This window comes from Microplitis demolitor, chromosome 9 (genome assembly GCF_026212275.2).
Source record: "Microplitis demolitor isolate Queensland-Clemson2020A chromosome 9, iyMicDemo2.1a, whole genome shotgun sequence".
Lineage (NCBI taxonomy): Eukaryota > Metazoa > Arthropoda > Insecta > Hymenoptera > Braconidae > Microplitis > Microplitis demolitor.
In genome coordinates, this window is record NC_068553.1 from 12464945 (window position 1) to 12477904 (window position 12960).

Genomic DNA, 12960 nt, shown 5'->3' on the forward strand with positions numbered 1-12960 from the left:
ATGATTACTTAATTGAGTCAGTGAATTAAATAATATAATCGTCTTCACGTTTTGACATGAAAACCTTCTGACAACAGATAGATTCTTGAAAAATCCATCTAAAACCACTCTTAAAAGCTACAACAAAATCGTTTACAGGCATAAAGTCTAGAACTGTGATTCTTACATGATTAGTGATCAATATAATATTAATTGATTATGGATAATAAATCATCTATTTAATAGATGTTCTACTCACTTTTAAAGCACTAGCAGCGAAAAAACTTTTGCCACAAATTTCACACTGATGTGGACGTTCACCACTATGAGATCTCATATGGTACACAAGACTATTTTTATGATGAAATGACCTATCACATTGCGGACATATCATTTCATTATCTGTAAATATTAAAAAATTATAAGAGCCGATAATTATTAAAAACAACAAAATTTGTACTCTTCAATTCACTACTTACTTTGAGTTTTACGTGTTTTGTTAATTTTTTTTTTTTTGATATTATCAGTAACTTCTGTATCAACTCTATTTTGCAAGTCTTGCTGATTAACTGTCGATGAATCGTTAAGGTCATGAGATATAGTTTCGGTAATACTCGTTGCTATAGACCACAAAGTTGAACTGTGGTTAACTTCAGTTAAAGGACTTGTTTCTGTATCGTCATCAATACGTGCTCCAGTTTCTTCAACTAAAAAGTATTCAGAAAAATTTAATAATAAGAACAAATTGACGTTAGAATATATAAAAAAATTGAAATGATTTGAAACTAAGACTTTCATACCAACTCCTCGAATCCCTTCCATTAAATCTTCTGGCTCACTAAATTCTTCAATACTAGAATTTTCTACATTTTGGGCAGTTTCTGATACAGAAATCGTTATATTAGTGTTTGTTGCTTGTCCTATCCTTGATTCTTGTTTAACTGGTTCATAATGATTCTATAATAAAAATTTTAGAGAAGTAATTGGAATTTAATTGAAAACACCAAAGAACTAATTACTATTTCATGATACAACGAATTCATAAAGCGTAAGAATTTCATTACAAAGAAAAATTAAAATTCAATTTATATTAAATATGAAAAAATGGGAATTAAGCATAAAATCTATTAATTTAAATGAATTCTTCGAATTAAGTTTTTCAATACTGTCCAATTATAAAATATTTAGGTTAATACAAATATGAAAAATTATGTGAAAAGCGAAATAACATAACTTAATTCATATAGATAGTTTTGGGCCCGATATTTTGTGATTGATGTTTGATAACTTTTCGTCCATCGCGCTATGAGGGAGGCCTCACCTTTTTTAATGTCCCGCTAAAAAAATTGTAAGCTTTCAAAAATTCGGGAAGTTATTGTTTTCACTCCGATTTTCGAAAATCGAGATTTCACCAGATGCCGATATTTTGAGATCCTAGAAAGATATTCTGACCATTTTCTGGATGATGCACGCGCGCGTGTGTGTGTGTGTGTGTGTTAAGACAATACGCTTGTCTTAATAGTCCTCCGCCTTGCGATATATTTTCGCCCGTCTCGTTATCAACCCAAAGTATAGTTTCTCATGTGCCATGATCACATGACATGAGGTTCAAAAGACGCCTGACCATAAAGGGAGTGGGGAGTGAGTCGAATTTTAGACCGAAAACCCTGCGGCGTCGATCGGACACTTCGATCCTGGATAAATTACTACTAAGACGTACCATTTATTAATTATTATAAAATACTGGCAATTCACTTGCAATTTTATTTATTACGAACAATGTACTTGCATTATATTTCATTACTGGCAATTTACTTGCAATATTATATCTTAGATTTATTATTTGTTGTAAATGAAGTCTTATTACTCTGAGAAAAAAATTTTCTTCTGATAACTAAATTTTAGTTACGACACCAAAATGATTTGATTACCCATTGCCAATTATATATTTGATTGCTTTAACTAAATATTTTATAATCCATCAACAAAACAAATCATTAGAAAATATAAAATATTTAGTAAAGATAATTACGCGTTAAGTAGCAATCATAAAATCAAACTGATTACCTGTAGAGCTTACAGAGTATTTATGACGAAATATATTAGTGAGCCTCAGAAAATGAGTTATTAATAATAATTAAATATTACTTTAAGCTCTTCGAGCTCAAAAATACTTTTGTATGCCTTTGTTTTCAAAAAATAAGGTTTTTTTACCATTTTTTCTCCAAAAATATCTCTCGAACGAATTGACCAATTGAGACGGTTGAGGTGGAAATCGACGCGTTTTATTGAGTTCTAGAGCAAATCAAATTTTGAAATTGATTTATCGAGTCGTTTTTGAGAAATTACAAAAACACTAAAAAAAAAGTTTTTTTTTTAATTCTTTTGACAACGGTTTCTCTTGAACGAATAAACTGATTTTGATGGTTGAGGTGGCATTCGACGTGGCTTATAAAGTTTTAGAGCTGATTAGATGTTGGAATCGATCCATTGAGCACATTCAAAGTTATCTAAAAAAAACATTTTTGAAAAAATTTTATTTTTGGAATATCTTCGAACGCACTTGACCGATCAAGCTCAATTTTTCACGGCTTCTAGATATTAACTTTATGGTGACAATTGGCATACGAAACAGTATTACAATGTGATCTCTTCGAACGAAACAATCAATATAATTACGATCGAGCATCGCCCGCCTTCGGCGGGCTCGCTCGATCATATAATTATATGATGATGAAATGCTATTTTTATCACTTTTCAATGCCAATATCTTTTGAATAAATTAGCGGATTTTGACGTTTAAGGTAGCAAATGGCGGGTTTTATTGAATTCTAGAGCTGATGGAAATTTGAAACCGATCGGTTCAGCCATTTCGAAGATATTGGGATAAACTTGTTTTTTAGCATTTTTTTCTATCACGATATCTAGTTAACGAATTAACAGATTTCGATAGTTGAGACCTCAATTGACGCATTTTATTGAGTAAGAGGACTGTTCAGATTTGGGGATTGTTTGGTTACGTTTTCTCAAAGATATTCGCAAATAACTCCCTGGTTAAAAAATACTGCTTGAAAAGAATTGAGAAGCAGTCACTCCATGCAAACTGTATAACTGTATATACAAACAAAAGAATTGAAATTATTGAAAAGAATTCAAATTACATCATTTTTAATTCTTTTCAATCAATATTTTTATACAGGGCTGTTTTTTACCATTTCTTTCTCCCGCGATATCTCTCGAACAAATTAACCGATTGACATGTCTAAGGTGGCAATCGATACGTTTTATCAAATTATAGAGCTGATTAGATTTGGAAGTTGATCGTTCACGTCGTTTCTGAGAAATCGCTAAAAAACTAAAAAAAAAAATTTTTTTTTTCGTCATTCGTCAATATTTTCGACTCTAATGGATCAAATTATCTGAAATTTTCAGGAAAGTTGATGGCCAATAAGCTTTTTCGATTGCCGCCTTAACCATCCAAATCAGTTCATTAGTTAAAAAGTTATAAACCGGTCACACACACACGCACACACATGTACACGTATATACATACATATGTACAGGCACTCGGACATCATTCTAAAAACAGTCAGAATATCTTCCTAAGACCTCAAAACGTCGACATCTGATGAAATTTCAACTTTCGCAAATCGGGGTGAACACAATAAATTCCCGAAATTTTTGAAAATTATCGATTTTTTTAGCGGGAAGTTGAAAACAAAATATATAATTTTTTTTTGGGACACCCTAATATATATACATGTAGGAGAGGGAAATCACCGGTGCTATAAGCAGCAGCGGAAGTAGTTCGGTGCTCGTCACGAGATCGCGCCCACCATTTGTAGTGTCCCTAATAAGAAACTTATTTCAGAACTGTTAAATTCCAAACTTGAGACGATTCTGGCTCGGGCACGTCTCCGTTATTTGACAGAGTGATAAGTACATTTTTTGATGTTAATATAGTACATCCTATATTACATAATGACAAAAGTATTCATTATCAATGTTTCCATGAATAATTTTTCTTAGAAATTCAACTTGAACTTTCAAAAGGAAATTATTTAAATAAAAAGTATAGCCTCTACTATACAAAAATTCTCAATTTATTTAATACATTGTATAGAAATTTGATTATATATAGTTCTACATAATTATATATAATTATATAGAACTATATATAATTATATATACATATAAATGTATAGTTATATATAATTATATAGGGCCATTTTTCATAGATAATTATACATAATTATATATAATTGAATATAATTTTTAACTTCCCGCTAAGAAAATCGACGATTTTCAAAAATTTCGGGAAGTTATTGTTTTCACCCCGATTTTCGAAAATCGAGTTTTCATCAGATGTCGACGTTTTGAGGTCCTAGGAAGCTATTCTGACTATTTTTAGAATGATGTTCGAGTGTGTGTATGTATGTGTGTGTCCGAGTGTGTGTGTGTGTGTGTGTGTGTGTGTGTGTGTGTGTGTGTGTGTGTGTGTGTGTGTGTGTGTGTGTGTGTGTGTGAACTCTTCGTAACTTTTGAACTAATGAATCGATTTGGATGGTTGAGGTGGCAATCGAAAGAGCTTGTTGGCCATCAACTTTCCTGAAAATTTCAGATTATTTGATCGAATAGACTCGAAAATATTTGCGAATTACGAAAAAAAAAAAAATTTTTTTTTAGTTTTTTATTGATTTCTCAAAAACGACTTATACGATCGAGTTCAAAATCTAAGCAGCTCTAGTACTCAATAAAACGCGTCGATTGCCACCTCAAACATCAAAATCGGATAATTCATTCGAGAGTTATCGCGGGAGAAAGAAATGGTGAAAAACAGTTTTTTCTAAATATTTTCGAAACGACTGACGCGATCGATTTCAAATTTTAATCAGTTCTAGAACTCAATAAAACGCGCCGATTGCTACGTAAACTATCAAAATCGATTGATTAGTTCAAAAGATATCGGCGTTGAAAAGTTAAAAAAATAACATTTTATGTTATTTTTTCCGGATAAATCATAATATAATGTACTAAAATGTGCCTGATATCATACCAAGTCATCTTTTTTATGGTTTCTTTCGATCATATAATGTCATCGAACTTGGTTTTTAGTTTAAATCATATTATCAACGAAAAAGTCGATAAAACGTAGTTTTTAATATTTTTATCGGATATTTCATATTTTATTGTTTCTTACATGAGTCAAAATTTATTTAAATCTTGATTTTGATCCCCGACATTGATTTCTGCCTCAATACACTTATTTTACTGAACAAAATCAGGAACTAAATTTTAAAAACCGCTTCATTGATGATTTTCGATTCTTAAATTTTCAAACTTCAGCATAACAGGTAACTTGTTAGAACTTGAAAAGATCGTAAAAAAACAATTGCATGTGATATCATTTTCGAGCTCGAAGAGCTCAAAAATATATCTACACTAATGTTTTCGAGCTCTTTGAGGTCAAAAACAGCGGGAAGTTTTGGGGCTGGCCCGCAGGGTCAACCGACGCCCAGATTTTTTTTAACTGAAAATACATAATGTTGTAGGAAATTTACCGCTCTTCAAAAGAGGACTCTTATTTTTTTTTCGTGAATCCAACCATTTGAATGCAATTAAAGGTCAAAGTATGATTTGTTTAAAAAAATTGGCGTTTTTGTTTGAAATTTTATTACTCTCTAACACATAGACACAAATTTAAGCGCTATGAACTTTCTTGTAGGAAATTTATCGCTCTTCAGAAAAAGGTTTTTTACACTTTTTTCGTAAATCCAAACATTTTTTTAGTGATATCGAAGCTCAAAGTGGATAGATTTAAAAATTAATGTTTTTCGATTAAAATTCTATACCTCTTCAGCAAACAGATACATACTCAGGCATTAGATAATTTTTGTCGGAAATTTACCGCTCTACAAAAAAGGTCTCTTAGATTTTTTTGATAAACTCAACCGTTTGAGTGATATTTAAGCACTAAGTTGAAAGACGACTTTCACAAACTCAAAATTTCGCTCTGATGATATAAAAAATTCCTTTTATTTTGAGATATAAAAGCTAATTTAATGAGTGACAATAAGAATTTAACGAAAATAGATGGTAACGTGTAATGTCTAAGATATTAAGAGTTACAACCAAGAAGGATGTTAATTGCGATAATTTACAAAATTTTCAAAGCTTTGAAACTATTATAAATTATAGTAAATATGCCAAGTTTAAGGTACGAAACCCGAGCTTATCAAGTCAGCTTTAATATACATTAGGTAAAAACTGTCTAAAATCTTAGTTTTTAAAGTTCAATAAACCTTTATAGTTGAAGGTTCACAATAAAAAATAATTGATGGAGCTGGATTGTAATGAGAAATGAATAAGTTTTCAGGAATAAAAATCATATTTTCTGAATTTCTTGATTATGTCTAAACTTTCCAGGCTATCAAATTATAGGAAGAAATAGTCATTACTTTGATTTTAAGAACGGAAATCAAAGCTTACTAAACAAGTGTTAAGATTATTTTTGCATAATTCGTCTATGAGTTTAAGTTTGAAAGTTATACGCACTAACAGCGAATAAAAACTGATTTTTTCAAAAAATCGTAAAAATTTTAAACAGCCATAACTTCTTAATTAATCGACCGATTTAGCCCATCTTTAAAATTTACTGATTATTTTATTTACAACAAAATATAACTGATAGAATTGGATTACAATGGAAAATGCATAATTTATCAGAAATGAAAACTATATTTTGAAATTTTTTTGATTCTGTCCAAACTTTCAATGCTATCAAATTATTGAAAGAAATGGTCAAAACTAAAGTTTAAGGTCATAAATTAAAACTTATCAGAAAAGCTTTAACATACTTTCTACGGAGATTGTCTATACGTATTAGCTTTAAAGTTATATGAACTTTAAAATGAATTGAAACGATTTTTTCGAAGAATCGTGGAAATTTCGAACAGCCATAGCTTCTAAACTAATTAACGGATTCACCCCATCTTCGAACTTGATCAAATTACATCAGATCAATTAGAATAAGTGTGGGAAATTTAATTGGGATCCGATAAGAATTGCAAGCGTAAATATGTCCGAAAGTGGGACATATTACTTATATATCTATATATATATATATATATATATATATATATATATATATATATATATATATATATATATATATATATATATATATATATATATATACATTAGGGCGACTCAAAAAAACTGACTGTTCTTTTTTTCGAATCTCTTATGGAAATTTAATATATATATATATATTAGACTGGGCCAAAAAAATCGACTATTTTTTTTTTCTTTCGATACTGTGAAAATATTATTCCTGATGACCAAAAAAAATTATTTTGCAAGTTAAAGCCCTTAATATTGATATTGAGAGGTGTATCGTTGCAAATGTTCATTTTTTGACAGAAATTTCATTTTTTACCCAAAACTCGTAAATCATCTATCTGAAAAATTTGAGCAATGCACATTCTTAAAGGAAATTAAATTCCCTACAAAAAATCACTCCTAGTAAATTGCCATAAAACGAGCCGTTTCCTTGTAACCGTGCCTTAAATATTGATTTGTTTATTAAATTCTTTACTTTTATTTTGGATTTTTGTAACTACTAGAAATATTAAAATTATTTCTGGTCAAGATACATATTTTTGAAGGGAATTTCATGCTCTACAAAAAAGGTCTCTTGACTAGAGTACTCCTTAGTAAATATAGCTCCTTCGCTTTTTCAAATAATTATATGGATTTTTTGAGCTACGGTAATGGTCTTAGCTATGTTGTATAGCAAATTTAATGTTTCTTTTGCTTCGAAATAGTTGCTTCTTAATAAATAAAAACATTTATGATAACTGCTCATAAATAGCATTAACTTTTACTTACTGCTTTTAAATCCCTACTCAGAACAAAAATATATAGGAATCAATTTATAATATGCAAGAAAAACAAGTGTAAAATGTCAAAAATCGGTACTGATAATAATTTATAGCGAGAAAAAAATTTTTTCAATTTTTGAAAATCGAAAAAAAAATAGTAATTATGGAAGGCCCACTACCGGTCCGGGCTTAAAAAGTTCCAGAATGGATAGAAGTTTAAGAAAATTTTCAAGAAAAGTGAATGATACATCTTTTTTGAAAAACACGGTTGAAAACTTAAAGTTAAAAAATCTCGATTAAAAACATTTCCTATATTTGTTTTGTACTTCATTCTGTAAGGGCCATCTCATTTTGAAGAAAAGCCATTGAACTTCGACCATTATTACGAAAGTTATGATCTAAAAACCATCAAAAAAGCGGTAAATTTTGAGATTTTTTTGATCAATGGTTCAAAAAATATCGAATTTTTAATAAAACCGCTCTTTTTATGGTTTTTAGATCATAACTTTCGTAATAATGGTCGAAGTTCAATGGCTTTTCTTCAAAATGAGATGGCTCTTACAGAATGAAGTACAAAACAAATATAGGAAATGTTTTTAATCGAGATTTTTTAACTTCAAGTTTTCAACCGTGTTTTTCAAAAAAGATGTATCATTCAATTTTCTTGAAAATTTTCTTAAACTTCTATCCATTCTGGAACTTTTAAGCCCGGACCGGTAGTGAGCCTTCCATAATTACTATTTTTTTTTCGATTTTCAAAAATTGAAAAAATTTTTTTCTCGCTATAAATTATTATCAGTACCGATTTTTGACATTTTACACTTGTTTTTCTTGCATATTATAAATTGATTCCTATATATTTTTGTTCAGAACAGGGATTTAAAAGCAGTAAGTAAAAGTTAATGCTATTTATGAGCAGTTATCATAAATGTTTTTATTTATTAAGAAGCAACTATTTCGAAGCAAAAGAAACATTAGATTTGCTATACAACATAGCTAAGACCATTACCGGAGCTCAAAAATTCCATATAATTATTCGAAAAAGCGAAGGAGCTATATTCACTAAGGAGTACTCTAGTTCATGAAACAATCGTTGATGTAAAATTTTCGAATGAACACGGAAATAATTAAAAAAGTTTGTAGCAAATCTAATGTTTCTTTTGCTTCGAAATAGTTGCTTCTTAATAAATAAAAACATTTATTATAACTGCTCATAAATAGCATTAACTTATTGCTTTTAAATCTCTACTCAGAGCAAAAAAATATCGGAATCAATTTATAATATGCAAGAAAAACACGTGTAGTGTCAAAAATCGGTACTGATAATAATTTATAGCGAGAAAAAAATTTTTTCAATTTTTGAAAATCGAAAAAAAAAATAGTAATTATAGAAGGCCCACTATCGGACCGGGTTTAAAAGTTGCAGAATGGATAGAAGTTTAAGATGGAAGATTATCGAAAAAACCGAAGGATAAATCTCGTTTTAAAAACACGGCCGAAAACTAAAAATTCAAATATCTCGATTTAAAACATTTCATATATTTGTTTTGTATTTTTTTCTGTAAAGGCCATCTAAAAACGAAAATTTTGAAAAGAAAACCATTGAATTTCGACCATTATTACGAAAGTTATAACCAAAAAACCATAAAAAGAGCTCTTTTTTTGAAAATTCGATACTTTTTGAACCATTGATCAAAAAAATCTAAAAGTTTACCAGAAAGCCTCTTCTGAGGGGTACTAAAAAATACCAAAAATTTAAGAAAATCGGAAAATAGTAGTTTATCTATCGAGTGCGATCGTGTTTAAGACGCGAGTGTGAAGATTGATGCCCGAGCCGAGGGCGAGGGTACCAACACACGAGCGTCTTAGACTCGATTGTATTAGATAAATACATTAGTTTTTGTGACAGATATTTGAAATTTACTACATTTAGTGCCTATAAATGTCAGGTTATAAATTCGCGTTTATTTATTTGGTAAGATTGTTTTCAGTATTTGTTAAAAATTAGAGAGAAGTCGGTAAGTGGACGAATTAAAATGATAATAAATTTTGTCACAAGATGGTTCGTTAAGTTACTTCGATATTTTTTGGTCGTTTGCTATTGCACATGTAACCAAAAAATATTTTTTAATCTGATGATGACGTCACTATTAGAACGATTAGGTATCTTTTTTACCAGCTGTATCTTATCTAATATTTTTAGCTGCCGGCTATAGGCGCTGAATGTCGTAGATTTCAAGTGTCTGTCACAAAAATCAATTTTTGAAACCGTCCGATTTGGCGTGGAATGCCCCAAATGTAAATATATTAAATTACGTCAAAGTCATTTTATTGATATAGAATGCTTTGAATTGTTTTAAAAATTTTAAAAATATTATAATTAGAAAACATATTTCCAAGTCGTAAATTGCACGAAAATAGTCGGAACAACCCGATCAATGAGTATTCTAAAAGGAACAGAGTTAATTTGAAGTGATGTTCGACGTTCGAATACTTTAGAACCTATCAGATAGTTTTCGAAATTTTCTGCATTGTCCAAAAAATTTAGCGCATAAATAAATGCATCACCAAAATATAACCCAGCAAAGTGAGTATTCGCAGTTAGTACACCTATGAATTAATAGTATTTTTGAAACCTACTCGACTAATTATTTTAAACAGGCAACCTTCTCTGAAAAATCGGCCATGAGAACAAATGTAATAGCTACATTTTTAAAAAATCTACTCTTAAATTTCTGAATTACCTTAAGATGTTCAAAAAACTTCAATTGTGCAGTAAATTCACAATTACACAATTCACATTTGAACAATTGACTTGAATTTTCGTTTATATTGTTGGAAACGGCAACTTCTTTACTATTTTTTCTTGAATCATGTTTGAGATTTGTTTTATTTTGTTGCTTTAATTTTCTGGCAATCCGTTTTTTATGAGGTAACGATCGTTTAGGCCCTGATATCGGTATTGAAGCTTCTTCACTACTTTCAGCCGATACGTCAATGTCATATTCACTTTTAACATTTATAAACTCTTGCTTGACATGATGATTGATACGTTTAAACGATTGTATTGCTGAGTAAATTGACGATGGTTCAGGATCAGCAATAGTCTGTATGGCGTAAGCATTAACAGGTGATAACGTAGCTAATTGACTGACATCAGGTAAAGCCGTATCATCTTGATGTAGTTGATTATGAATTTGCTGATGTTTTTGTTGTTGTTGAAGTTGAACTGCCACCAAAGCTGCAGCTAATTTACGATCCTCCTAAATTTCAAATATAAAATGTATGTAATTTTATAATATATTTCCAATTATTTTAAACGATAAATAAATTCTCATAAATAAATCCAACACGTACCTCAGTTAATTCATGTGGTAAAAGATCGTCAGTTTCATAATACGGGGTAGCAGAATTGTATTCTGTTCCTACTCCAGCATTTATCATGTCAACAACCATCCCTTCAGATATTAATTCACCATTTAATGTTATCAATGGGACTTTACTTATTGATTCACTATCAGCACGTTGAATTGTAATATATTGTGTGGCTTCCATTCCATCAAGAACTGCTTGCGCTTCTTCATCAGTCGTTACTTCCATCATTACAGTTTTATCGATAATGTATTAAATATATTTTTATAAGTAATAAATAGCTTAAAAAATACGAAAACTTTGAAAAAAGATTATTAAATTAGATAACTTGAAAAAAAAAAAAAACAAATCTTTATAAATTATTAACAAATACGAAAAAAATAAAATGAGGAAATCACAGTAATCAAGGTCATTACTGTTAACACTTGTTACGTGTATATGTCATTATCATTTATTTTTATGATTAAATTTTGACTTTTCGAAATAATTGCAGTGAATTTTAAAAGTTAATCACAATAAGTTTGTTCAGACTGGCGTAAATTTAGTATAAGATGTAAACAAACGGAAAATGTGAAACACTGTATCATAAAATGTGACAACAGTGCTTAGAACTCATAATTAGTATTCGACGCCATGTACCATGAACACTCGTTCTAAGCGATATTACATCTATTTTACCCCCAGATGCCAATTTGACTGCAAGTTGACGGAAATCTAAGCTGGTATTTGGGGTGCCATCATTTTGTCCTAACAACCAGTTCTTTCGAGTCGAAAAGTATTTCGATTGAATATTATTCCCGGTATAGTTAAGAGTCAAATGATGTTAATAATGACTGTATTTATTTCTAGTGGATGTTTGAGACAGATTTGTATTTAGTCAGTTGCACTTAATGTTGTTTCCTTTAAATACAGATGGCTGATAGTAACAGTACGAGATGGTGACTTAAGCCATGATCTTAAGCCATGTTCAGTACTGCGAGCACTGTTCAGTGCTCTTAATGCATGTCGGAGGTCACAACTTACAGTGGTCACAGTGTATATCGGAACATAGCCTTAGGAATGTAGAAAGATGTCAAATTATGAAAAGTTGTACATCGAACTGATGTTATGTATTTGCATACAGTGATTAAGTCGGACATAAAATGTTACATGTGTATTTGTTGCTATCATGAAAAATAGTCACTAATCTATTAAAAAAACGATAATTTAATGCATTAGTATTTTATACTTTTTTTAAAATGAGTCAAATAAATTGAGAGCAGTTTGCTTATAATGCCAGTTGAATTTTTGTCTAGCCTTATTTAAGTTTACAATAATTTCGAGTCAGCGATTGTATGTTGCCAACATACTTGGTAGCATCGAAAGTTATAGCAAGTGGAGGGCTTGCTGAAGCTGGCCCCCATCAATTTTGATTTTCACACTTTTTTAATTTTTTAATGCTCCAATCGTTTGTTCGTCATTTGTTCGTTATTGTCCGTCGATTGTTGTTGTTTGTTTGTTTAGTGTTTATTTATAATTAAATAATTAAATCTTCAACCTCAACTTAGCCCCCCTTAACTTATCGTCATTTCATTTCTTCCTGTTATCAATCAATTAATATTCATTTTCGTTTGTTCGATCATAATTAACGTCTTATCGCCTTTTATTATTAAAAACGATTTTTTTTTTTTTTTTTTTTTTTTTTTTTTTTTTTTATAGCCTTATATAATTTATTCTTTGCATAATT

At 30.0% G+C, this 12960-nt stretch overlaps 1 protein-coding gene across 11 annotated transcripts in view; it reads right to left on the reverse strand.

The window, feature by feature from the left end:
- Positions 1 to 12199, reverse strand: part of LOC103577800 (zinc finger protein 271) — a 124570-nt gene extending 112371 nt beyond the window's left edge. For 6 of the 11 annotated variants that reach the window (XR_008404312.1, XR_008404311.1, XR_008404313.1 and 3 more), the window contains exons 1-5: positions 11220 to 12198; positions 10607 to 11125; positions 780 to 936; positions 459 to 686; positions 239 to 381 (exon numbers count right to left, since the gene is read on the reverse strand). Coding sequence is in view for 7 of the 11 variants with exons in the window: in XM_053742066.1 (XP_053598041.1) it covers positions 239 to 381; positions 459 to 686; positions 780 to 936; positions 10607 to 11125; positions 11220 to 11465 (1293 nt within the window). In the remaining 4 variants the exon portion in view is untranslated. Of the gene's footprint in view, positions 1 to 238; positions 382 to 458; positions 687 to 779; positions 937 to 10606; positions 11126 to 11219 lie in introns of all 11 variants that reach the window. The other 5 variants (XM_053742064.1, XM_014441799.2, XM_053742065.1 and 2 more) reach the window with 1 other exon arrangement.
- Positions 12200 to 12960: the final 761 nt, after the last annotated feature.